Genomic DNA, 26,672 nt, shown 5'->3' on the forward strand with positions numbered 1-26,672 from the left:
GAGCGCGTCATACATTGGTCACAGGGACTGCAGCCTACATGCACTTGCACGTGTGGATCTTCTTCCCCCCAGGAAAGCAGCCAGGCCGCAGTCTCATTCGATCTCTTTACTGTGGATGTCACTGTCACCATCACAGCCACTCGGAGGAGCACACAACTTTAACCCCCTGTGTGCTAAGGGGCAGGGTGGGGGAATTCAGGGCTATAAAACTAGCTATGTACACAGAGCATTCTAGGGAGAGCCACCCTGGCACACATGTTGGGCACAGTGGGAGCTGGGGTCTGGAGCTCAGGTGGGCTGTGTGGGCGTGTGTACGTGAAGACATGCCGGAGAAGGGCTGGGGAGGCGGCAGAAACATTGCTGGGGCCGCCTGCAGGGCTTTGAACCTCTGGGTCCTCCCAGGTTCCTCCACTTTAGGGGTGAGCCCCTGGTGAGAACTCCCTCCCTCCCAACCTTGACCTTAAAGCTCTGAGTGGAGGGAGAGGCTGCAAGACCAGGTCCCCAACCAGGGGTCCAAGGGTGCATCCCCTTTCCCACCCACTACCCTAGATGTAGGGGCATCTGACCCTTTCCTAACACTGACCCCGGACCAGGGCCAGGATGCCTGTGCAGGCTTGGGACTAAGGCAAGCAGGAACACATCCGCTTGGAAGGCCAGGACTATGGAGGGCAGTGAGGGAGATCTAGGACCCCTGGCAGAAAAGTGGCAGCCCTGGTCTCAGAGAGGCGACATAACTCTGGGATACCCCATCAGGGTGGAGACATCCCCAATCCTCAGGCATCGCCCACAGAGATTGGACACCAGGGAGACCACCTAGGGGTCTCCATGAGACAGAGATTGGCACTTAGGGGTCACCACAGATTGGGCACCGCAGTGATTTTCACAGACAGAAGCTGGTCATCAGGGAGAGCCTCCCCCAACCTGGGGATGCTGGGGAGGGTCACCATGGTGGCCGGTCCCGGAGACCGCAGTCCATCCTCTCAGGTGCAGAGGAGTGGGGCGGCCCCTAGCTGACACGGTACGTGGACGTGTTCTTGGGCTCTGTGCTGGGCACACACCAGTCGCCAGCCTCCTGGATGGTCTGGTAGTGGCGCCAGGCTGACTTGTTGTAGACAGGCAGGCGCTCCACCGAGTCCGTGGACAGGGCCTGGAGAGCAGCAGGGTCAGCCTCTCCCACGTCCCTGCACCTTGCTCACTCCTCAGCAGACCACCCTTGCTGCAAGGTGGGCTGTGGTGGCCACCAATTGTGGCCCACACCTCTGACCCCATATCTGAGTCAGCCCAGCCAGGTGCCAGACGCTGGCTGTGGCAAGTAACCCCGGCCCAGGAAGACCCATGAAAGGGTCCATCCTTTCCACGTCTCGTTCCTCCCACTTAAGAAGGCTGCTCACTCACAGGGTCAGGGAGGGAGAGGGAGAAGCCAAGCTGTGTAACCTTGAACAAGGTCACTAACTCTGGGCCTCAGTACCCCCCTGAGCTGAAGGAAAAGATCTCTGTAGTTTCCCTGCTTCCTTCTGGGTCTAACAAGTCAGGGGTCCCCAGAACAGGGGTCTTAATCATGGACATGGACCCCCTGACATTGCCTGCCATGCTGGGAGTGTCTGGAGGGTAGGAAACTGTAGCTTTGCTCTGATTCTCTGAGTCTGGAATCAGGAAAGGACTGGAGGGATGGAAAGGAAACCTAACAACAGGCCAGTCCTGCCACCCTGTAGGCAAACCCCGCAGCCGGGCTCTGCAGGCAGGGGCCTCACCTTGAGATAGATGACAGCGTCCGTCCCAAAGCCCTCCATGGAGAAGAGCTGCAGGTCCCCCTGGAAGTACTTGGCATAGAGACGGGAAATGGGGAGCCCGTACCCGAAGCCAGCCTGCAAGGGGACAGGAAGGGGGTGTGCTAGGAGGCTGGTGCTGGGCCTCCTGGAGCTGCAGGCACCCATGTGCTGAGTGTGGAGTGCTGAGCTGGAGTTGTGCAGGGGGATTCCCAGAACTGGGGTGAGGAGAGGATGTGAGATAGGGAGAGCGCCAAGGCAAGATGGGGTGTGGGATGAGGGAAGAAGGCTGAGCAGGCACGGGGGTGGCGGACAGTCAGCGGGGCAGGAAGAGGAGCTCGGCCCTGGTAGCCAGGGGGTCTGGACAGGTCACTGGGCTCCTCAGAATCTCTATTTCCCAAACTCAGCCGTGACTACTCCACTGGGAATGGGCAGGGAGATGTCAGCAGGTTGAACAACGCAAGGAGAAAGGTAAGTTTGGGAGGAGGGAGAATTGAGAAAAGGTGACAGACAGACAGACAGACAGGCACAGATAAGTAGGTTGGGTACAGGCTAGGGGGAGACCAGAGGAGCAGGGTGGCCCAGACCAGGGAGAGGTGACTGATGTCACACACAGCCGCCCAAGAACGGAGAGACCACGAGAGACAAGGAAACGAGAGAGGGGGAAGAGTGACAACTTGATGAGAAGAGAGGAAAAGACAGACAGGCATCCTTTAGGAAGTAGGAGGGGGACTGGAGTGAAGCCATCTCACCAGTGGGGTTCCCCCAGTGCCGAGTTGGGGGGTGGGTGCTGTGGAATACATGTAGCTGAAGAGTCGCTCAATCTTCCTCAAGGGGACACCCCCGCCTCGGTCACTCATCTGGGGGAGATGGGACATGTCAGGGGCTCTCCAGACCTCAGTTTTCCACACCCCCACACCCCTTGACACCCCTGACCCATGGTCTTCCCCATCCCCAGGGTCTTTCCCAAGCCCATCTCCTGACAGGAGGGACGTCTCCACCCCACTGCTCTCTGGCCCCCAAAGTTAAGGGTCATATACTTTGATGGACAGATCTTCCTCGCCCAAAGCCACCATGACCTTGATAGGTGGGAGAGTGAGGCTGGATTCGTGGCTTTCCACAGTTGCTCGCATGGCATTCTGGGGAGGGAAAGAGGTAAGAGATGAGTGAGAGAAGCCTAGCCCTAACCGCCCCCCACCCCCTATAAAGGACCATCTCCCAGCCTCCTCACCTTGAAGAGTTCAAAAAGCATGTGGTAGAGGTGGGAGGGGACATAGACCATGTGAATTGGCTGTTTGGAGTTGGTTGCTGCCAAGCAAGTCAAGACCAGCAATCAGGAAATTGTCAAGAGTTCATCACCATTCAACATTCATTCATATAGCATCTAGCCCCCAGCATTCAACACCCATCTATGTCCATCTATCTGTTCATCCATTCATCCAGCATTCATTCATCCATTGATCCATTCATTCAGTGTCCATTCAACCACTTATCTATCCATACAGAATCCAATTACACAAATGTCCGTCTGTCCATCCATCCATTTACCCATTGTATCCATTAATTCCTCTACCATCCATCCAATGTCCATTCAACCATCCAACTATGCATCTCTTCAAACATCTATCCTCATCTATCCATTCATTCATAGAGTACATCTCTCCAATATCCACCCCATCCGTTCTATTCTTCCACTGCTTGTCTATCCATCATTCATCCATTCAAATAGTATCTATCCATCTTATATCCAGCCTACTAGCATTCATCTGGATACAGAATCCCCTGGAGAGCTTTTCACCTAGTGGGGAGGGGAGAGGGATGCTTCCCTGATGATTCTGACACCAGCATCCTGCTCCCCAAGAATCACTCTAGCCTGGAGATTTTCTTGGTGGTAGGGACTGTGTGTCTTTTCCTAGTGCCTGGCACAGAGCTTTGCATGTAGCAGGAGCTCAATAAATGTACAATGGATCAATGAATGAACGAATCTCAGGAGTGGTGCTGGGCAGGGGAACATAAAGATGAGCAAGATTTAGCTCAATTCTCGCAGAAATTCAAATCCAGACAGAGAAACACACAACTGACTTTCACATTCGGTGTTGTACCCAGAGCTGTGTGCCAGGCCCCGGGCTTGACTCTGGGGACACTGAAGCAAAGTGGCCTGTCTGCACCCTTTGGTCTCTGCCTCCAAGTAATTCAAACAGTGCAACACAGAGGTATACCTTGGACAGACGGGGGCCTAACTGTCTTGTCCGGGAGGTCTGGGGAGGCTTTTCGGAGGAGCTGGACTTAAACTGGGCTTAAGGGAAAATTAGGATGTGGGCAGGGTGACTACCAGGTACAGAGGCATGAGACATCTTGGATTTCTAGCACACAGGCTGGGGCTGGCTGAGGAGCAGGTGGGTGAGGGAAAGGATGGAGATACCTCCCAGGTCCCTGATCCTCCTTTCCTTTATATCCCTACCTCCAAGACATTTATCAAACCCACCCCCTTCTTTCCATCTCTGCTGTCTTCCCTTCCCCTTGCCTGGATTCCTACAGTAACCTCCAGTGGTCTTCCTGTGTCCTCTCCTGCCTCCTCCAACCTCTAATTATCTTTAGAATGTAAGTCGCACTCTGTCATTACTGTGCTTCAAACCCTCCAGTGGCTCCCAGTGCATTCAAAATCCCAATTCCTGTCCACGGCCCACGGGCCCTGATGCCGCAGCCTCTCTCTCCAACCTGTCATCCACCACACTGCTCTTTCTGGTCCTTGACTACCCCATCCAAAGTAGGACCCCTGTACCCATTCTCTTGTATCCATTCATCCTTCTTCTTTTGGTCATGGACACCTCCCTCCCCTAACATTTTAGCTGGACACATGGGTGCCCAGCCAAAGACTAAATTCCCAGCCTCCCTTGCAGCTGGGGTGGCCAGGACTTAGGGAAGTGATGGGTTCTACTGCTGAGCCCTGCCTTCCATATCCTCTTTCCCCTTCTCCAGGCTGGAACTGAGACGTGAGGGTGGGTAGCCAGCTTTGACCATTCCACCCAGGGGCTGCAAAGAGGGAAACCTCTCCCTTAATTAAGCCCCTGTTATTTGGATTCTGGGAAGGCAGCCAAACTGATATCCCATCTAATATACCACTCTTCCCCATCACTGTCACGTTACCACATTTTATTTCCTTCCTGCCACTCATCATGATCTGAAATTATCTTGTTTATATTTATTTGTTCATTGGTTAAAGGCCCCATTCCCCAACCTCCCCAGCACCAAGAATGTAAGCTCCATGGGAATGGGGACCTTGCCTGTTGTATTTACTGCTTAATAAATATTTATCAAATTAATAATAATAATAACAATACAATAACTCTGCTTCTCCCCCATCCAGGTAACAGTTCATTTCCTGATTCCCCATCTCGTCTTCCTCTCCCATATCCCCAGCCCTTAGACAGACAGACATCCACACACATCCACACAGTCTCGCTCACTCACCATTGATCTCCTGGATCTCCAGGTCAGGTGAGGCCATGTAATACTTGTCACACAGGAGCTTGGCCATGTCATAGGCATCTGAGGGAACAGAGGGGCCATGCAGGGAATCGGGTGGCACACCCAGCAGGCAGTGCTCTTGGCACCGACACTGGCCATCACCAACATTAAATCCATGGGGATGTGGCCCCCACCCACTGGGGAATGGGTCACCTTCTGGCCAGGGAAGCTTGGAGGGGTCATGGGGTCCCTCTATAGGCCAGGCACCGTGGGGATGCTTACCTTTCACCACCTCGGAGACGTTGCAGTTGGGGTCAATGCTGCCGATGTGTTTGGGGTGGGCTGGGTTGGTGCTGCCGTCAAAGATCAGGGCTGCAGGCGGACGGGAAGGAGGGGGCTGTTGGCCTGCCCCATCTCTCCCTCTTCCCCAGGGCTCTCCAGCTCTCTACCTCCATATTGATTGCCTCTAGCCCTAAAACTGCACCCCCTCCCCACCCTTGTGCCCTCCCTCCCCTGACACCTGACCCCTGACCCCTCCATCCCTGGCTCAGGCCACTTTTGGACCTTTGCAGGCTTGAAGCTTGCTTCTTCTCAGAGGGCTCATCCCACATCACATCCCACATCACATTCATTCCTTCTCTTTTGCTATACCGTTTAAACATAATTTTTACCATCTCATGTTTTAAATTACTTGAGTGTGAGGAATTCATTTAATTTTCGATTGGCTATGATTTCTCAACAAGCATAGTGAATACTCCTGGAATAAAAAACTCTAAACAACCTGTTTCCGAACGTAATGAGTTTTATGAATACTACACTGAACACTTTTTAAAAAGGTGACATAATTTGGCATTCTGTAGACATTTAAAACAACACATTTCAGCGTTGCCCTTGACCCCCCTACACAGCCCCTCATGGCCCCGGCTCACTGTGCTGGTTGATGAGCATGCGGATGGAGATGCGGCTGAGGTAGAAGCGGTCCAGGAAGTACTGGATGTTCTGGTTGGAGACGGGGTCATCGCCGTAGGTGTCCTTGTACTCCAGCACGCCCTGCGCCATGGTGGGCACCACGTCATTGTGGCGGTTCCGGATGGTGACTAGGGCGTCAGCGAACCTGTGAGGAGGGGCAGATGTTGGCCCCCACCCAGTCCCAGTCCTGGGGACACCCTCAGACTCTCCCCCGCTTCTGACCTCCTCTCCACGTGTCTTCACCCACTCACCCCTTCCCAACCTGATGATGGACACACAGTGCCCTCCCTACTCCTCCCGAAGACCACGCTGAATCTCCCACTGCTGCCTAGCGGCCTGGGAGCTCCCCAGGGGTGGGGCCTGGCTCCCCCCATTAGACTCAGGGCGCACTGGGGACAAGGGCCTCCCTGAGAATGGCGGCTGTGCCTCTCCCATCAGACTTAGGCTCCCTGAAGCAGAGTCTGTTTCCTCCCTCAGATTGGATATCCCTGAGGGCAGGGGTCATTTCTTCCAGCCTACTGGCATTTCTGCCCTGGGGGCTATGATCCGGGGTGCCCCTTGCTTGCACCTGCCCTCCTGCCCCCAACCAGGGCCTTTACTCACTGGCTCAGGGTACGATGGTCCTCGGGGTCCTTGTCCAGGAACTCCATGATGTCCAGGAGACTCTGGACATACCTGTGTACAAGGGGTGGGGGTGGGGGAACATCGCCTCAGCTCCAGGCGGCGCCAGGCCAGGCCCCCTTTCCACTCAACTCGCCTGCCCTCATTCTTGTTCTGCCCCCACTGTGGGCACCACACAGAGCTGCACCGGTCGACAAGCTGTAGCACAATTTCTCTCACTCCATTTCATCTGTATGTTGAGTTGCCCTGACAACACAGTAAGTTATGCAAGAAAATCTCTAATTTGTTGGTCCCCTTAGAACACCTTTGCTTTGGAATGCAAGAATAGTAGTCTTGGAAGGGGCTTGGAGATGACAGCCTCACACCCCCGACTCTGGGCTGGGCGGTTCCGGGCTGGACACCAGGACTGGGTGATCTACCTAAGGAACTGGATTTTCAGTGGTGGGTGCAAAGGCCCCGGGGGGGTGGGGTGGGCATGCCCAGCCCTGTCTCTGGTGGAAGGCGGGCCTGCTGAGGGCCCTGAGGAGCTCTAGAACAGGCCCCATCACAGCAGGAGCATTCCTGGGTGAGGAATTAGCCCTACTGCACAGGCCCCTCAGCTGAGGCCTGAAGCAGCCCGCAGCTGGGAAGCGCTATAATGTAAGACTGGAGTCTCCAGCGAGGCCACTGTACAGGCTGGGGCTGCTCCAGTCGCTCAGCCCACCAGTCCTGAGGTGCCCTCTGCCCCGAACGCCCTCCCCCCTTCACCTGCCGACTGCCGCTCTTCCTCCTCTGGCTTAAGACAGTAGAGAAGAGGGTGAGAGCTGCCTCGGGAGCCGGCTCTGCCGACTCCCAGTCTTGGCTTCTCCACTTCAAGCTGGGTGGCCCTGGCTAAGCTGTGGAACCTCTCTGGACCTGAGTTTCCTTATCAGGAAAATGGGGGGTCTTTTGCACCTACTGCTATTACTGTGTTTTGGTGAGGATTAATGTGACAGTTAGCACAGTGCCTGGCACATAGTGAGCACTCTCCAGACGCTTGCTTTTGTTATGAATAGTGGCTCAACATAGACAGCAGCTGAGAGCATCCTCTGAGCCCTCCGGGGAGCACTTGACAGCCTCCTCCTGGTTGTACTGCTGTAGGCTCTGGATCACACCATATTTGGATGGAAGGAATGGGGCCGTCCCAGCCCTGGTGCTCCCGGCCTGCCTTCCCCACCCAGGCCCAGCACAGCGCCCGCAGGAGGTGGCGTCATCACTGATGGGGGTTTGGGGGAGACAGCAGGAGAGATCAGCTCTGCCCCTCTGCCTCCCCATCCCTGCAGCCCCAGCAGACAACCAGAGCGGCACTTCTAAGGCCTCCCCTCAGTCTCCCTGGAGTCTGATAACAGCCAGCACTTACGCAATGACCGTCAGTGCCGCCTGTGCTGAGGCTACACAGAGTCTGCCCTCTCCCAGCAGCCTGGGTGAGCACACAGTATTTTACCCTTTTGCAGACAAGGGAACCAGCTCAGAGAGGGCAGGTGACATACCCTGGGCCACACAGTAAGCAGTGGTGCTGGGATTCTAACCCAGGTCTGTCTGATTCCAAGTCTATACCACAAGGCCAGCTGCTCACCGTCTACACTGGTCCTAACAGTGACGCTCCTGATGTTGATGGTGTTAACAGCCAGCATTTACTGGGTACCAGCCTTGTGCCAGGGCTCTGCTCTGTGCTAACCTCCTCCCTGACTTTAACCTCCACGATTACCCTGTGGGGTGGGCACTACCGCTAGACCAGTTTTACAGACGAGGAAGTTAACGTGCAGAGCTGGGGTTCTCTCTCGCAGGCCTGTGGGACTCCAAACCCCTTGTCCCCTATCCACGCCCATGATACAGCTTCATGCTCACACGATTCTTGGAGGGAGAGGGGACGGGGGGCGAGGAGGTAGGTAGAGAGAGGAAAAGGAGGAGACCAGCTGGAGAGTAGGGGCCCTGGAACTCCTTCCCAAGACCCGAGGGGCAAGCAGGGAGGGAGCAGGGCAGAGCTGGGAGGCCCTGACAGGCTTGGCCCGTGCTTGGCCAGGAGTGGGGGACGGCCAGAATCCCAGCACCCAGGGGTATGGTGAGTGCTCTAGCTGCTGGCATCGCCCTCTGTGGCTGCCTAACGAACCCTAGAGGGCAGAAACGGGGCCTGGGCACGTGGCCAATGAAGCAGAGCAAAGGGCACCAGGATGGACTGACAACAGACAGCGCCTGCCAGCACAGGTATGGGAGAGCTGCCCGCCCCAGGCCTCGGGCTCCTGGCCCGTGAGTCAGGGTTGGAATCCCTGCCTGTCTCCCTTGCAGAGCCACTCCTTCAGGGGAGCGGTCTGGGCACACTCTCGGAAGGGAGAGGGGAAGACAAGGAGGACTCTTCCCAGAGGACCCAGACCTGGCCTGAAGCCCCCAGAGGCCTGGCACACCAACTCTCACCCTGGGCCAGATCTTGGTCCTAAAGGAGAGACAACAGGGTCGAGTGATGCTGGCTCCTGGGCGGCCCACTCCTTCCAGGGCCAGAGAAAGAACTAGCCTTAGACAGGCAGTGGGGGCCCAACATGACACCCGAGGGATGGCCTGGGCCTACCGACCACAGCAGTAAGCAAGGCGGCCCAAGACTCCCTTGGTGAGATCTCGAGCTTCCTGCCCCTGGCCCAGGGTAAGGTGGAGGTCCCAAACCCCGCCTTCTGGGGCTTTCTAGCCAGTCCAGAGCTGTGGATTTGGGAGGCAGGAGGGGTGGAATGTGGGGAGAGGCAGCTGATGTGTGTGTGTTGGAATGAGTGTGAGGGTGACGGGGGAGGGGGTGCAGGCTTGTGAGGGAGCAGGAGGGAGTGCTGAGCAAGTGGGGAGTATGTGTAAGTCTGTGCACCTGTGGGCGTGTGCATCAGTGTGACAGCCGCTGGAGACAAGGGGTGTGAACAAGGTGATGGCACGTGAGAAGGGGAGAGATGAGAGACGTGTCCTGAGGCCACTCTGTGGAGGGGTGGTGGCCAAGAGCCCTGAGCCAGGCAGACTCAGGTCCCATTGCTGGCTGTGCCCTAAAGAGGCCCCTGAGCCACTGAGGTCCTCGTCTGTAAAATGGGCTCACAGCAGTGGGCATTCTGCGGGGCTGTGGTGCAGTTAGAAGAGAGGATGCAGGTCAAGTCTCTACTCCGATCCTGCAGGGGTGGCTGAGGGAGTGAATGGGTGCATTGGGCTAAAGCCCCAGCCAGTGCCTGGCGCGGAGCAGGCCCTGGGTGCCTGGAGCCATTGCCCTGGTGGTGGTCACTCTTCACAGGGTGAGGACTGGCTCCTGTGGGGGTGGGGGGCCCACAGGCTGGGGGAGTCCACACACCTTGCTGACCAGCAAGGGAGGTTCATGAGAAGGGGCCAGCCATCCTGCCTCCCACCCCCTTCCCTATAACCCCCGCAAAGACTCTGTTTAGTGACAGGAGGGACTTGCTGTCATTTGATTCTACTCTGCAACTCTCACTCAACCCCCAGCTTTCTGGAAGCACATCCCACCGACTCTACACCCTCCGTCAGGCTCTTTCTCTGTTGAGAGGAGTCGAGGTTACCCCATCTGTGCTCCAGCAACAGCAGCTGTCAGATTTCTGTAGGGTGCATCCCACTTTCCCACTGACCTGCATTGGGAGATGTGAACTCTCTGATGCCAGGCCACTGTCCCAGCACTTTCCTTTCCCTCCAAGAATGCAGCCTGCAGATCACACAGCCTGGGCTGGAAGCCTGGCTCTCCCACTGACTTCCTGAGTGACCTCAGATAAGTTCCTTAACCTCTCCAAATGTCAGTTTCTTCATCTATAAAATGGGGATGGTAACTAGGCCTGCTTCGTAAGGTCATGCTGAAGGCGAAATGAGTTAATATGCGGGCACACTGAGAACAATGCCTGATACACAGCAGCCCCTTCAAGTCTGTCTGCTCCGTCATTGTCATCACTATTGGGATACAGTGTCAAAGCAAACCTCGGCCACAACCACATCACTTTTGGCCTGGAGGTGCTGCTGCCCAGAAGCGTAGGCACATCGCTTGTGCTTACAGAGTTCCACACAATTTCACAGCTATCAGGGGCACGTGCCACCTAGAAACAGAATGGCTTCCCATTGTACAGCAGAGGAGGCTGAGACTCAGAGAGACCATAGGGATGGCTAAGGATCAACTGTCTAGCAAGCAGTGAAGCCAAGCCTCAAGTCAAGCATGCTGATGCCACACCCAGGGCTTTCCAAGTCCTTCCAGCCACTTCCAAAACAGAGTCTGGCCCCACCAACTCTGTCCAATGGAAATAATGCATCAGCTTTATTTAGAACCAGTGACTCTCGAATTGCCAACTGTGACTCTTGCCTAGAACCTCTCCCCAGGTGAGTAGAAACCCCATTAGCTATTACCACACATTAACCATGACCACCCCTACTAACAGCATCTGTTCAGGACTTCTCCGTTTTCCAAAGGGGAGGTTTTGCTCCTTACTCATCAGACTCTGAGGCTAGTGGCTCTCCTGCCAGGCTCCCTGGTAGGTCGTCCCCATCCTCTTGTAAAACCCTGCCCTCCTCCACCGCCTCCATCATCCAAGCTGGCAGGGGCATTCTCCTGCAGAAGGAGGTCTGCACTCTTTCACAGGTGGCCACCTCGTCCCTGTCAGGAAGTCCTTCCTGCCTTCAGACCTCCGTCCCTCCTGCTGCAGCCGATGCCCACTCTGTGGAAATGATCTCAGCAGGCTGTCCCTTCAGCGTGTCAGGACGCTCTGGCAATCCCTTGGCCAGCTCTCCTTTAAGCTGAATCATGCACTGGGAAATGTTCTCTCCTGCCTAACTTCACACCCTTCTGTTGTTGCTTGACATTACTTACAAGCTTTGAGGGAAGACTAAGTCAGGGCAAGCTCCCACACGAGTAACTTATCTTCGGAGAGGCTCTTCGGACGCCTGGGGGCGTCACGACAGTTCAGCAGCTCCCTGCCCACCCTCCCCACATCCCCTGGCTCTCTTAGGAACACAATGTGCAGGGAGGGGCCTGGGAAGCCCTGTCCTGGAGTCAGGAACCAGCTGGAGAGGCAGCCAGGTCAATCAGCCGGAGAGAGCCAGAGGAGGTGTGGGGAGAACAGATGGCACCTTCTGTCTCCCCCTCATGACTTCCACAGCGCCCCATGGTAGGAACTGCTGGTTGGCTTAGAGGTCCTGGACCTCTGAAGGACAGGGCCCAGCAAGGGGTGATCTGGTTGGGCTACATGAAATTAGGCTCTGCCCTCCGTGCCCCCTCTCACCTTCACAGCTTGCACTAACAGCACTATATCCACAAACTCAGTTCTCGGACGCCCCAGCCGGGCCCTCACCTGCCTCGACATCTTGGCACAAGTAGTTCCTTTGGTTTGGAATGCCCTTCCCTTCTTTCTAGGTCCAGGTTCACACAGGCACCCTGTAAGGCCGAGGGACATGTCACCTCCTTTATGTGTCCACTGCAACTTCCCCACAACTTTCTGATGCAATACACACTCGTTGTGCACCAGCTATGTGTCTGGCCTTGTGTGTGAAACACTTTCCTTCCCATGTCTCGTTTAATTAGAATAAGTCATGCATATGCATATCCATGCATAGAAAAAATGCTGGAAGGGCACCAATAAACCCTTAACAGCGTTTGGTTCTGGGGGGAGGGTAGTGGTCAGCATTCTCTTCTATCCGCTTTCCTGTGTTTCCCAAACACAGAAGTGAGCGTGTTATACTTCTGCAACTAGGGGACAAAACCCCAAGCAATGTTACTTTGAAATAATATTTTGATTCTTACTGTAAGTAAAAGGAAACTTCAGCAGCTCACTAGTCCTCCCACTATCTTTGTAGCACTCAGTTCACCCTCTTCCATTCTCCCCACAAGATCACGGGCTCCCCGGGGCAGCTGCTTTTTTCCTGCACCTAGCATGGCACTGGGCCAAAAGCAGGTGTGGATGCAGCTCGTGAACCAGACAGGAAACCACAGCCATACCTATCACAGCTAAAGAACTGGCAAAGATTTCCGCACAGGTGCCACTGAAGACAGACCACGATTAGCCATTTATGTGCCCAGTTACAGAGTAAACTCTTGTTTATTCTTCCTGTGCCCGGCCACGGGCTAACGTCATCCAGTTACTTAACCGGGGTCAGAGGTCTTCAGTGAACTTTGAGCCTTTCCCTCCGCTACTGCTGCTCTGCATTTTTGGTAAACTTTTGGTCTCTGCCCCTCCACTTTGGGGTGGGGACTGTGCCATCCTTGTGTCTATTTGAATGTTTTCCAACACCTAAAACAGTCTGACTTGTAGCTTGGATTATATAATTTGAAGATTTCTTTCTTCCTGTCTCTCTGTTTCCCACAAACTCGCCCCAGGTAAACAGTACCCAACAGGGGAAGGGTTTTCAGGACCAGGGCTGGTGGCGAATGCTGACATTAGTCTCTTTTGGGGTTTTGGCTAAGAAAACAATTTCCTGGGTGGATCCTGGGTTTCCAGAGAAAGGACGGTGGTAAGTGTAGGGCTGTCCCCCAGACATGGAGGCTAGGAGCTCGGTCTTAGTCCCTGCTCTTGCCTAGCATTCCTCTTGACTTTGTCAGCTCCCTGGCCCCTCGGAGTCCCTGTGCTTCCTCTCTGTCCTCGCCTCCCTCAAGGCTGCTGGGAGCATGGGGACTCCATGTCTGAGCCCAGAGGCATCTGGCAATGGAGGGAGAGGTGTGGGGACCTAGCCCCTGCTCACCAGCTCTGTACCAGCTGCACCGAGGGGGTGCTGAGCACTCGGTCGGGAAGCAGGTTGATCTCCTTCATGATGTTGGCCAGGCGCACAGGCAGCTCCTGCCTGAGGAAGGTGAATGAGGTTTTCTCACAGGCATTGCTGGACCCTGGTGGGCGAGAGAGAGGTGAGCCCACAGAGCCACAAACCATCAGAGCCAGAGGATATCTCAGGGGGCAGCTCAACTAAATCCTTCATTTCCTGAGGGCTCAGAGAAGGGACCAGGGGTACAGAGCAAGTCAACTGTCCTAACGCCCTGCAATGCTCCGACCACTCCCCGCCCAACCCTCTGAGAGGCTGCATCCTCTCCCCATCCCCAGCTGACAGCTGAACCCTGCCTGGCTTCAACCACAGGGGACAGGGCGACTCCCAGGCCCACATGGAGCTGCCTCTGGCCTAAGTTACCTCACTTCTCTTTCTTTCCCTCCTAGGAGACACTCCCTCTGGGGAGGTTGATGCAGGTGGGAGGAGGAGCCTGGGGAGTCCATCCCTTCCTGAGGCCGGGCTCTGGCTGAGGGGAGCTATGCCTGGACCACCACAGTTACAGGGTCCCAGCATCAGCTCTGGCCCAGGCCCTCTTCACCCAGCCCAGTCTTGATGCCCACTGTAGGGTCACCCCTGCATTAATGCCCACTTGTGAGGCAAACAGGGCCCAAGGATGGGAACACAAATACCTCGGTCCCTGGTCTGGCTTCACATGAAGAGGAGGTGGAGAACTGAACAAGGCCATGGCCCAGAGTTGGGAGACCTAGCTTCTAGGCCAGGTTCTGCTTCCAACGCTGTCACTCAGGGCATGTCCCCATCATGTGTCAGTTTCCCCCACTGTACTGCAAGTGGACCAAACTCTACTGTGAGTCCCACCCGATTCCGACATTTCTGTAATGGGGGTCCAGTCTGGACTGGACATCTGCTGGTGGCTGGGAGTGGGCCCAGGAGGCTTTCCTACATGGAGGCAGCTCAAACAGGGCAGGGGGCAGGGAAACGAGTCCTGGAACGCGGCCCTGTGTCCTGACTGCCACCTCCCCGCCCCTTCCCATCAGTGACGCAGCTGTAACCTGAGCCAGCCACTGTCTCCTCTACTCTAGAGAGACCTGCACATCCCCTCCTAATCCCCAGCTGGCACCATGGAAATATCGTGGGGACAGACACGGCCCACACAATGCCTGTCTCAGTCACCACGCTGGCACAGCCTTGCTCCTGCTCTAGAGCCACCCCCACAATGCCAGTGGTTGGTGATCCTGGCCCAGGAACCCAGGGGCAGCCAAGGGTGGGTACAAGCCACCTGACTCCACCTCATGGTGCCCCAGACCCTGCCCAGCAGGGTACAGGCGGCCAGGCCGGAGCAGATTTGATCTTCAAGTGTCCTTGTCCACTAAGACAGCTGGGGGCCAGCTCCTTCAGTGGGTGGCCATACACTGGTCAGGGGCCTCTCTCCTTTTGGTATGTTCTGAAAGAGTCCCCTCCCCCAACTGACTCCTTGGTGCCCAGATCAGGTCTCCTTCCAGGAGGCTGCACCTCCCAACCCAACTGTAACTCCCACCAGCATCCACCACCCCCCCGCCCTCCCCCCACCCCGACTCCCGCCCCGCCCCCTCCGCGTGTTTCCTCTCAGTCCCACACTCTTAGAGGTACCAGAACAAGCCCCATTAACCTTTTAAGCCTGGAGACACCCTAGTCCCTCCCTGCCCCTTACTCTCCAAGACCCCTGGCAAAGCTCAGGAAGACACCTTGGACCCCTCCTTCTCAATGCCCCCACTTCCCATCACAGCCCAGTGACAGTCTCTCCAACCGGGATACCTTAACCCTTTCAGGCCCTGCCGGCCCTGCCTCCCGTTAACCCGTTCCTGCCTGGACCCTCCAAGCCCCTGCCCTGTCACTCAGGGCCTCTCCTCCTCTGCGTTAATCCTTCCTTAAGAGACCCCTCATTCACCCCACCCAGCCCCCCGCGGGCCCCACGGCCAGCCGCCTCCCGCCCGCGCCGTACCGAAGTCCAGAAACTGCTTCATGGACAGCGGGGACGGGGAGAACTTGCTGAAGTGCTCGATGTACTTGGGCGCCCCTGCCAGGGACGCATTCTTCAGCAGCGCGCGGACCCAGCGCATGGCGGCGGCGGCGGCCGGGCTCGGGCTCGGGCTCGGGCTCGGGCTCGGGCTCCGGTCCCCACGCGGGTAGCGCTGCCGCTCGGCTCGGCCCTGCCCAGCCCGGCCCAGCGAAGCGGTCCGGCCGCCTCCTCCCCTCCCCGGCCCCGACGGCCCTCCCCGGCCCCGGCCAATCGGCTCGTCGCGCCGCCACCGACGTCGCCAATGGCCGCTCACAAACAACTCCGGGAGAGCCAATAGCGCCTCGCCCCGGCACGTGGCTTCCCTCGGGCCCGCCCCCTTAACCCCTTGTTTGCCCCGGCGGCCTGTTGTTTGCGAGAGGCCGCGCCGAGAGCCCGCCTCCCAGCCGTCGCTCCGCCCCCGCCTCCTGGGGCTGAGCCCGGGTTAACCCCTCCCTCCCCGGAGGCCCGTTAGGCCTCTGCCTCTCCCACTCCTTGCTCTCCGCTCTCCTCCCCGAGTCTCCTTCACTTGCGGTCCCCGAATCTGGCCGGGGAGCCTTCCACGAATCTCCTTCTCCCAAAGGGGCCTGTTTCACCTGTCACAATCCCTCCCTGCTCTCGCTCAGGGCGTCGGGTGGGTTCCCAGGCCGGATGATAGTGACTCGGACTGTGAATGCTTGCAAACTTCGGGATCAAGATGCAAGCCTGTGCTAATCCCTCATAGAGACGTGCAGCCCACCCACTTTCACGAGGATCCAAGCCGCTCAGGAAAAGGCGGCACTTTGCTTTTCCAGTTGACAAACACTGAGTCAAAACCCTAACTAACGACTTATGGCGCTGGAGGCCGCCGCTACCATCCGTCCTACGAGTGCAGTTTTCAAAACACTTTTATTTTATTATTCTCTAGCTCATTGGACCTGAGAAAGCAACCTTCTCCGCCCTGGGCTTCCTTAGAGAAAGGTTCTAAAAGGTGATTTGTCCTGGGCGCCGAGCCCGCCGGTCCCCAGCAGCCCCGGCTCTCCTGTAGGAACGTAGCGCGCCCTCTTGTGGTCAAACAAGGTACGTCCGGTCCTCTGACTCGCCCCTTTGATGTTTTGGCTCTTTGCTGTTGGGTCCTTGGCTGGCACTTACCAAGTGCCTAATATGTGCCAAGTTTTGCGCTGGGAACAGGGAATATATATAGGATTAAGACACGGTCTTTCCCCTCGATCATTTCATTTATCAGTTTGGGAGATAGCTACATAAGTAAATAAATAGTTCTAACAGAATGTGATTATGGCCAACACAGAGCCTGTGCAAGGCTTCACGATGGAAGGGACTCTTGGCTGAATGAATATTAACCTATGTGCCAAGCCCTGTTTGCATGCATTATGTCATTTACTTCTCCAGACAGCTCTATTGTGCTATTATTATCCCCATTTTATACATGAGGGAACTGAGACTCAGGGATCATTCTCAGTTGCAAATTTGAACTCATTAGTTCCCTGGCTCACAGCCTTTCAATGACTCCACTTCTGGCTGGAGCTTTTTCAGTTCTCACACGATCTGCTCTGGGTTAACTCTCCAGCCTCGTCTCTGCACATTCTCTGCTCAGCTCCCAGCCCCACTTATCTACTGCCTTGAACCAGCCTCCAATCTCCAAGCCGTTGCAAATGCTGTCTCTTCAGTCTGGATCATTCTTTCTTCTCATCTTCACCTACCCGTTCTTCAGGTCCCTGACCTTGCCAGGCTGGGTTATGGGCTCCCTCCAAAGGGTTCGTAGACCTCCTAATCTTAGCATCATTTTAGCTCTTATGACACTAAGGGGCGATCGCCTGCCCACTCCTCTGTCTCCCTCACTAGACTTTAAGCTCCAGAGGGCAGGGCTGTGTCAGTCTGATTCACTGCTCTAGCTCCAGCACCAGGCACATAGAAAGGAGAAGAGGGGGAAAAAGAGGGTGGGGTCGGTAGGGAGACAGGCCACAGAGGTATCAGGGAGGATCACTAAATATCCATCGGACTAGCAGTTAGGCGATTGATGATGTTGGTGAGTGCCTGGAAGAGTATATGGTATACTATATGTAAAAAGCCTAGCCCTGTGCCTGCACATAGTAAATAATCAATAAATGGCAGCTATTACTATAATCGTTGCAGTTAAACAAGGAAAAGGCCATAAGCTCTGAAGCTAGCGATAGGAGAGGGAAAGAGATTTCCCATGATTCTCCCCTTGGAGCTGGACTTCATAACGTGGGCTCTGTGCTTGACCAAAATCCCTTCTGCAGAGACTGCTGCTGGGCGGTAGCGGGAGTGGCGTGGTGTGGTCTGTCAGTCAGGCTTGGTTAGGTGATGTTGAGGTAACAGGACCCCCAGGTCCCCAAATTGCCCACTGCGTGTACATCACAGTTGGTGAGGGGCTCTCAGGGACTCAGACTGTGGGAAGCTTTACCTTAACACAGAGGTGGGGAAAGCAGAACTGGGAGAGTCTCGCCCAGCAACGAACCGCCTCAGGCCAGAAGTGATCACTTCCCTCCTGCTCACGACTCCTGGCCAGAATTAGTCACACAACCTCACCCAAGCAGGAGGGCCCAGGAAGTACAATCAATCATGTGCCCAGAAGGGGGAGAATCACCTTGATGGGTCCTGTTAGCGATCCAAGAGCCAAGACCCTCCAGGGAGCTCAAGAAGCTTGGCACTGCAGAGGGTCCTTTGATAAGTGGGCATTGCTGCATCTCTGGCATTATGTTTCTTTCATAAAAGTGTAGCTGCACCAGTCCTGAAAATCACTTATTTTCGAGTGTGTGTGTGTGTGTTTCTGTGTGTCCCCATCCAAGCACAGAGTCTCTCACACACACACTCACACATGACGGGGCAGGGGGGACTGGGTGTGGGAAGCTGGCCAGAGGGATGTGTAGGTCCCACCTTTTTCTGAAGAAGGAAGTGGCTGCAAAGCACAGGGCTAAGCTGGACTGAACTCTGCTCAACCTGAGCTGGGCTTCGCCAATCCACATGTGGTGTTATTCCTGACCGAGTGAATAACCCAGATTCTAGAAAATAAACTGGTGTCTCTGATTACTGGTTCTGGGAGTCTGGGTCGGGGCTGGGGTTTTCCTTGAGGAATTGAACATTCCACTGTCAATCAACCTGGGAAGGGGCAAACCCCAGCATGGAAAGTGAAGACGGGTGGAGGAGTGGGGGAGGTGCTGGGCCCAGGACTCCATGTGAGGTGGGCTCCGGAGGAGGGAGTGGAGGGCAGTCAGCTGCCACGGTGAGGCAGCCTGGAGATGCCCAGGCAGACATCAGGAGGAGATCCCGGGAGAACAGCCTGGGCCTGTGGGCTCTCAGAGCAGGAGGATTTGCCTCTAGGCTTCTCTGGATAGTAATTTCCGGCCTTCATTGAAGTCTTGCCAAAGGTCACAGACTTGGGGACAGTTAACAGAAGCACCTAGGTCACAATTTAGGACAAAGAAGCCAAGAGGACAGCAGCCTTGCTTCATTCCCCCAGGCCTGTGTGGAGGGGACAGCCTTAGCGTGGAGGGGGAGGGGGAGGCCTTGGTCCAATGCTGTGGGCCCGGTACTGGAGCGCTCCCGGAGGGGCTGCCATGAGATGAGGGTTCCAGGTACCCCTGCCCAGAGGCTGGGGAATGGATACTGTGATTTTTAGTCTTTCCAGCCTTGGGTCACTGGTTCACCTTCTGATCTACTCATCACAGTACCTAAGGGTAGTGGTGGGGAAACTGAGGCAGAAAAGCAGGTTCTTATCTGAATTAAGCCACCTGACGAGGGCTCTCAGCTCTCCACCGTCTCACCCAGCTTCCCTCCACCATTATCCAGGACTACCTGTTTCTACAGCAAAGTAGGTCCTGCCTCTTCCGGGCCCTACATACCACCACCTCTACCCACATCCTCCCTCCCCAGGGCCAGCGCACTGTCCACCAAGAAGCCATTTTGGATTCCATCCAGTCTACCCAGATCTCTTCCCTGACTTTATGTTCTGGAGCTCAGTTATGTGTCTATGACCATTCCTTAGACTGGGGCATCCTAAGGGCGGGGGCTGGTGTCTCCTCCATAGGTCTTCACCTTCCCCGCCTCTAAGACCCCTGCACCTGGCTTTGTCCTTCTAGGGGTCAGCTAGATGATACTATTATCCATCAGACTGCACCGGGCTTGGTAAGGGGCTGGGGGTGGACTGAGGGAGATGCAGCCTGTACAAACCGGGAGCTGTTTATTGGTTGCTGTGAGAAGCCTATGTACAAAGAAGGCACGAGGGGGGAGGGAGCTCCCCTGCTACAGTACCGTGGAACTTGTGGGGGCTGGGAAGGGGGACTGCCAACAGGCAGGGCTCAGGAGAGGTCTTCTGGAAGCAGCCTCAGATTCTAGAATGGGCCTCAGGACTCCGCCCAAGGGGGAAGAGGCAGAGCCGAGTTGGCTCTGAAAGCCAAGGGCAGCCAAGACCTCCACTCCTGGGCCCGCAGCCCATGGTCAGTGGGGGCAGAGTGGGGTCTGGCCGATGGGGCAGGGTCAGGACTCCCTCCCTGTTCTACATTCAAGCGTCGCTCCCTCTGTGGTCCTGTGGGGGTCTCTCTGGGCCTTCAGAGGCCAGCGCGGTAGTGGTGATGAGAAGTGCTATCTCCTCTGTATCCTTCCAACATCTCCTTGGCCCGGGACCGCTCCCCTCCTCTCTTGAGGATTCCACCGTGCTCCCCGCGCAGTCCCGGTGCCGCGTGTCCAGGCTGTCTAGTGCTTGTCCTTCTTCGTCCCTTCAGGCTGCATTCCCGCTCGTGCAGGCTGTGGCCAAGGAGAGAGGCTTCGCAGAGATCCATGAAAGCAAGCCATCCCGGGGACTGTCTTTCTAGTTCATTCTGCTCTTGGGTCTGAGCATGCCCAGGTCCAGCAAACGTCCCCTTGAACAACCTCAGGCAGGCCCCCTGCTCCCTGGCATGGGTGCCCGGAGCTGCAGCTGGGGGCCCGGTGGGCTGCTCCCTGTCAGTAGTTTTAATCTCCAGAGTGGAGTCAATCCAGTGACTATGGCTCAAGATGGGTCCAGTGTGAATAGGGATGTGTCACCACATTGGGGGCCTTTTCCTTATGGCTCTGGTGGAAGCCCTTTGGCTTGGTTTTGGCACATGCAGAGGCCAGGACACACGTGTCCACGCACCATCTGTAGTGCACAAGCACAGTCCACCAGCAGTGGGACCCACGTGTCCACATGTGTCCAGGACACATGGCTGTGGTGTGCTCGGCACTGCAAGGCCCATGGCCCCAGCCCTCCTCTGGGGAGCAGCCCGTGGCAGTACGTGCATGCGCTTGAAGAGGTGTGTGTGCCTGAGCCTGCTGGTGCCAGCCAAAGGCAGTGGCCCGTGTGGACTGTTGGGGCATAACTTATGATAAATAGAAGGGGACACTGGGGGAGCAGGGGTGAGATCAGGGAGGACATCAGTAGTATCGGTCCCGAGTCTGCCAGCTGGTCACCCAGTGCTTCTTGGTGGGCGGGGTGCTCCCTGGAGGCGGGTAGCGCTCTTCCTCCCGGATCCGCACTGCATGGTACTTGGGCATGATCCGGTAATAGCGGGTGCGCTTAAAGAAGTCACACTGGAGTTGGGGGCAGAAGAGGAAGGGCATCAGCATCCAGCTTATGAGCCACCAGGAAGATGTGCCCAGCGCCTTCCTCCCCCGCCAAGAGGTCCTCAAAGCCAGGACCCCTGACCCAAACACGCACCATCTCCCTGTGCTGAGACAGGATGGGGTTCCCCACCCCAGGCCCCAGAGGAAGGAGGAGTTGAGGAAGGCAGAGCGGAGAGGGAGAGGCAGATGGAGACAGAGGGGCAGTCGCCGATATTGCTGACGGAATGGCTAGGAAGGGTGGCGGTCCACCCTGAGCGTCATGTTGGGAGGTATCAGTGTCCCCCCCCCGAGGGGGCTCCCAGGAGGAAACGTGCTGGTTCCCCGGAAGAAGGACTCTCCTAGTCCCCTCCTTCCCTGGAGGTGGGGATGGGGTGTAGAATCACTCCGGAAACTTGTCTTTGTCCTACAGAGATGGGGCCTGACCTTCGTCTTGACCTTTCTCCAATCCCCAGAAGGCAAAGTAGTCATGGGGAAGGTTTTAGGGCTCCCTCTTGGGGTCCCAAGTCCTTGAGGGGCTCAGTGGGGAGGCTGGTGAGAACAGACACCCCAAGCTCTCCCAGGGCAGGGAGGGGACACAGACAGAGTGGCCTGCTCTTTGGGGTGATGCTGGAGACAGAGTGAGGCACGGAGGGCCCATAAAGGAAGAGGAGCAGACAGGACAGAGTCAGAGGCCCCAGCCAGCTGGGGGGCTCAGGGAAGAGGGCCCGGAGGCAGCGTTACCCGGGTGGGCCGGGGGTGGGGGGCTGCCCCCCTCAGTAGTCGTCGGTCAGCCTCTCTGTCTCTGATGGCTGGCTCTTCATCTCCGCCTTCTGCCTCTTAGCTTCATACAGGGCACGAGTGCGGGCTCGCTTGAAGAAGCCGCACTGCGGAGGGGAGGAGGTGGGGAGGGGCCATCAGGGGGAGCTGGGAGGTCCTTGCCAGCAGCACTCATGGACTGGGGCTTAGGGCTGGGGGCCGGGATGCCTGGGTCCCTGCCCCAGCCTGGCAGTGTGACCAGAAGCCAGAGCTCCTGGGTCCCCCTTTCCAGCTTGCAGGTCCCCCCATTAACCCAGGCCCAAGCATCCTGGTCCTGGTGGGAGAGGTGAGGATGGGGCGGGGGTGAGACTGGAAGCTAGGGAGAAGGGTGGGGGTGAGATGGAGGTAAGGAATGGGATGAAGGGAGAGTCGGTGAGGGTCTGCTGGAGGAGGTCGTGGAGAGGGAGTGCTGGTGGGTGGCGAGCTGGGCGTCCTACCTTCCACAGCAAGAGGATGATCAGCCCTAGGAGCAGCAGCCCGGCACTCACAGCCACAAGCACCAGCCACAGCTCGATCTCAGCCGGCAGCTCCTCCACCAGGTCAGAGTCGATGTCCACGGAGAACTGGAGGGAGAGAGAAGGGGCTCAGCCTTGTGTGGGCACCCATAGGCCCCATGCTCATTCTTCCTGTCCCTGCTGGGCCCAGGACCCTGCTGTTTGACCTACTGCCAGTAGGGGGCACTCAGGGATCGGAAAAAGCCCCTGCCTGCCACTGACAGAAGAGTCACCCATCCTCTGATTTCTCCTTGGTGTAGATCTGGCTCCAAAGGAGCAGCCTCAGATCTGGAGGCAGCCTGGAGTCTGGGTTTGTGACCCACACATCCGGGCTTAGGAAGCAGCTCCATCTCTGACGAGCTGTGTGACCTTGGACAAGTAATTTCACCTCTCCATTTCATGCTCTCTGATAAGGGGATCATAATGCCTACCTCATAGTATAGCAGAGTGGCCAAAAGCATGGGTTCTAGAGTCAGACTACCTGGGTTCAAGTCCCAGCTGTGCTATTCACTAGCTGTGTGACTTTGGGCAAGTTACTTAACCTCTCTGTTGTTCATCTGTAAAATGGGGATTATGATAATAAGACCTACCTCATAGGTTACTGGGGAGAATAAAATGTGTTTAACATGACTAAATTGCTTTGAGCCATTCCTAGTTCACAGCAAGCACTCCATAAATATTTACAAATAAGACAAAGAATGCATAGCATATAGTACCATTCCTTTTCTTCCCCTACAATGGATACATATATATTTTTAATACATATATTTGTATATTATTATTTTATGTATTATATATCTTTATATTATAAAACTATATGTTTTTATATATAGAAAAAATTTTTTCTGACTATATATGATTCTTTCTTTTATTTTTTTTGAGGAAGATTAGCCCTGAGCTAACATCTGCCACCAATCCTCCTCTTTTTTGCTGAGGAAGACTGGCCCTGAGCTAACATCCGTGCCCATCTTCCTCTACTTTACATGTGGGACGCCTACCACAGCATGGCTTGACAAGCAGTGCCATGTCTGCACCCGGGATCTGAACTGGCGAACCCCAGGCTGCCGAAGCGGAATGTGCAAACTTAACCGCTGCACCACTGGGCCGGCCTTTGATTATTTCCTTAAAATTATTTTGATTATTATTTTTTAAAAATACAGATGATATAAAGAAAACTAAAGGTTCCCAGTAATTTTACCCTCTAGAAATAACCATCTTCAACATTTTGGTGACTCTCTTTCCACATTTTTTAGTGTATATATGAAACATCTATATTCTTTTCTTCCACGTAAATGGGATATATATGTACCCCACACACTCTTCTGAGACCTGCGTCCTTTCTCACTTAATATCAGCCTCTTTCAATGTCAACCAATAAAGATCAACCAGTCTCTTTTGGTGACTGCAGAGGCATTGTAGGAAATGTGCCACAATTTCTTGAGCCCATCTCCTGCTGAAAGACATTTAGATTGTTTCCAATTTTATGTCACTATAAACAATGCTTTATTTTTTAAAACGATCTATCTATCTTTGCATACTTGTCCTATTAGCTCCTTAAGATATATTATCATGTGCTGGATTAAAGGAAATGTGCACTTAAAATTTTAATAGATATTGACAAATTCATCTTGAAAAAGAATCCATCAATTTATACTCCAATCAATAGCATTTCCTTCTACCTCATCAGCACCAGACAGCATTATTCTTGTCAATGTTTTCCAATCTGATAGGAAAAAAAATCTTGTTGCTCTAATTTTTATTTCTTTACTGTTGAGTTGAACATTTGTATTTCACCCTATGTACACCATCTATTTATCTTTATGCTGCCCTTTACCCTTACATATTACAAATATATACATCAATACTTTGTCATATATGCTGTAAACTTTTTAAAAAGCGATAGTCACGTGTTGCCCTAACGACGTTTCGGTCAATGACGGACTGCGTATACAAGAGTAGTCCCATGAGATTAGTACCATATAGCCTAGCTGTGCAGTAGGCTAGACCATCTGGGTTTGTGGAGGTACACGGTATGACATTCACACAACAACAAAATTGCCTAATGACGCCTTTCTCAGACATATTCCTGTTGTTATGCGATGCATGACTGTGTATCAGTTGCTCTTTTAGTTTCTTCACCATCTCTTTGGCTGGATACAGATTTAAAATTTCATATAATCTAATTTGTCAAATTTTTCCTTTGTGACTTCTGAGTTTAGTAAAATAACTCCCTCTCCCCATAATTAAGGATTATTATGAAATTACTTTCTGAATTTTCTTTCAGTGTATTAGGTTTTATTTCCTATATTTAAATATTCAATGTAACTCAAACGTATTTTTATTTATGGTGTGAGGTAGGGGTTTGTCTTTACTTTCCAAATGTGTTCTCCCAACACTGCTTAAATAAACTACCTTTCTCCATGGATTAAAAATGGCATCTGTATAATAAAATAAACGTCTATTCTGTCCCATTGATCTTCCTGGCCCTTCCTCTGCTACCTTAATTTATTCTCAAAAATGTACTATAACATATTTAACCAACCCTCCATTCGTCTCCTATGTGTGTCTCCTACATATCTCCACTTATATCCTTCTCACAACACATTATTAGCAATTTTGTCATATTTCTTCTTCCAGATGTAACTCACAATCAAGTTTGGGAACTTTCTTTTCCAGTTTCCACGGAGATGGAACATCTTCGCCAAGATGTTGTGCAGATCAAACAGGCTAAAGCAGAGATTCTCAACTCTGGCTGCACATTAAAATCACCAGTGGGGGGACTTCTAAACGCACCAACCCCAGGGTCCCACCTCCACAGACTCAGGTTTCATTGCTCGTGGGTGTACTCCGGCACCAGAAGTCCTCCAGGGGATTCCCATGTGCTGCCAAGACTGAGAACCACAGAGCTAAAGTGTGTGAAAGTGCTCTGAAAAGACGCCCTGCGCTCCCACGCCCTGGCCAGGCACTGTTGCTCCTTAACACGCTCACTCACCCCCACAGTCTTGTTCTCCATGTTGATGGTGGGGACGCTGGTTCGGAGGAACAGGGTAGCCCAGCTGGCCACCCTGACTCGGTCAAAGTCTCTGTAGTCCTAGAGTGGGGAAGGGGTGGGTCAAAAGAAGCAGCAGAAGCCCCTCTGAGCCTCCCTCCTGACCCTAAGCACCCCCCAGGGCACCGTCTCCCCCAACACAGCATCCTTAAGCAGCACCCAAGAGGATCTGACAGTCAGGCCTCTCCTCCACACACAGATGCACGTCATTCATTCATTTGTGCATCAGGTCCTGTGCTGGCTGCTGGGGACAGCAGAGACAATGAAGGTCATGGTCCAGGTCAGATCTGTGAGCTAAATCAGGCCCATCACCTGCTTTTGTAAACCAAGCATTTCTGGCCCATGGCCACCCCCATTCATTGACATATTGTCTATGGCAGCTTTGTGCTACAATGGCAGAACCGAGCAGCTGCAACAGAAACTGCATGGCCCACAAAGCTGAAAAGATTTTTCATCTCGTCCTTTACAGAAAAGGTTAGGTCTAGGTGGCATGAGAAGGCCAGCACACGAGAGACCTCACTGCTGGTGAAGCGTCTGAGGGAGATCTAGAAGGCTGAATGGCAGTTTCCACGCAGGGATGACAGACGGGGAGCTGCCATTCCAGGGGGAAGGAACGGCTGAGCCAAGGCACGGAGGTGGGAATGTAATGGATCCATGACAGAATAACGGACACATGAGAGGTCACTTTGGCTGGAGACAAACATTACATCATGTCCACACACAAACACAAATTAACACTGACACCGGTGTACAACTTGTCAGGCCTAAAACATGATGCTTCACTGACACACACACATGCACACACATGCACCCCCGCCTCACCCTCTCCCTGTCGCTCTCCCCGCCCGGGCCACTGGCAGTGGAGACCTCCAGACCCAGGCACTGACCTCGATGAAGGTGCTGTTCCACACTCGTGCCTGCACGGTCACGTTGGTGATGACAGGAGCCTCAGGAATGGGGCACTCCAGCCACACACAGCGGGTGAGGTCACTGCCACAGCTCTGAGGTGGACATGGAACACAAGACATGAGACAGTCTGGGTCTCCAGATTCTCCACGCTTCACCCCCTACCTTCGACTCCTCCCCTGGCTTTGTCCCACCCATGGCGGACACAAAGGGACCTGACCTCATCCCTT

General features: G+C 54.6%; 2 protein-coding genes across 3 annotated transcripts in view; both read right to left on the reverse strand.

The window, feature by feature from the left end:
• Positions 1-91: 91 nt before the first annotated feature.
• PDK2 (pyruvate dehydrogenase kinase 2) lies at positions 92-15,811 on the reverse strand. Its single transcript, XM_014833790.3, has 11 exons — positions 15,544-15,811; positions 13,527-13,668; positions 6,807-6,878; positions 6,164-6,348; positions 5,517-5,606; positions 5,238-5,315; positions 2,998-3,074; positions 2,807-2,905; positions 2,519-2,626; positions 1,752-1,865; positions 92-1,147 (listed from the first exon to the last, which is right to left on the reverse strand). Exons 1-11 carry the CDS (start codon positions 15,659-15,661, stop codon positions 1,007-1,009), a joined length of 1,224 nt encoding a protein of 407 aa, XP_014689276.1. The 5' UTR covers positions 15,662-15,811; the 3' UTR covers positions 92-1,006.
• Positions 15,812-19,776: 3,965 nt separating this feature from the next.
• The window catches only part of ITGA3 (integrin subunit alpha 3), a 28,567-nt gene continuing 21,671 nt past the window's right edge, over positions 19,777-26,672 (reverse strand). Inside the window, exons 23-27 of one of the 2 annotated variants that reach the window (XM_014833770.3) lie at positions 26,424-26,537; positions 25,480-25,578; positions 22,431-22,556; positions 21,919-22,061; positions 19,777-21,165 (exon numbers count right to left, since the gene is read on the reverse strand). In XM_014833770.3, the coding sequence (XP_014689256.1) occupies positions 21,951-22,061; positions 22,431-22,556; positions 25,480-25,578; positions 26,424-26,537 (450 nt within the window). In that variant the 3' untranslated portion in view covers positions 19,777-21,165; positions 21,919-21,950. The remainder of the gene's footprint in view (positions 21,166-21,918; positions 22,062-22,430; positions 22,557-25,479; positions 25,579-26,423; positions 26,538-26,672) is intronic. The other variant, XM_070483046.1, reaches the window with a different exon arrangement.

The sequence above is a fragment of the Equus asinus genome, chromosome 13 (assembly GCF_041296235.1).
Source record: "Equus asinus isolate D_3611 breed Donkey chromosome 13, EquAss-T2T_v2, whole genome shotgun sequence".
Lineage (NCBI taxonomy): Eukaryota > Metazoa > Chordata > Mammalia > Perissodactyla > Equidae > Equus > Equus asinus.

Bases quoted from the DNA above. Each gene is read 5' to 3' on its own strand.
- PDK2 (XM_014833790.3), bottom strand. From the start codon at position 15,661: ATGCGCTGGGTCCGCGCGCTGCTGAAGAATGCGTCCCTGGCAGGGGCG. The intron at 6,879-13,526 runs GTGAGCAGGGGC...CCTTGTACACAG, and splicing joins GTGCAGCTGGTACAGAGCTG to GTATGTCCAGAGTCTCCTGG. The intron at 2,627-2,806 runs GTATATGACCCT...CATCTCCCCCAG, and splicing joins AGGAAGATCTGTCCATCAAA to ATGAGTGACCGAGGCGGGGG.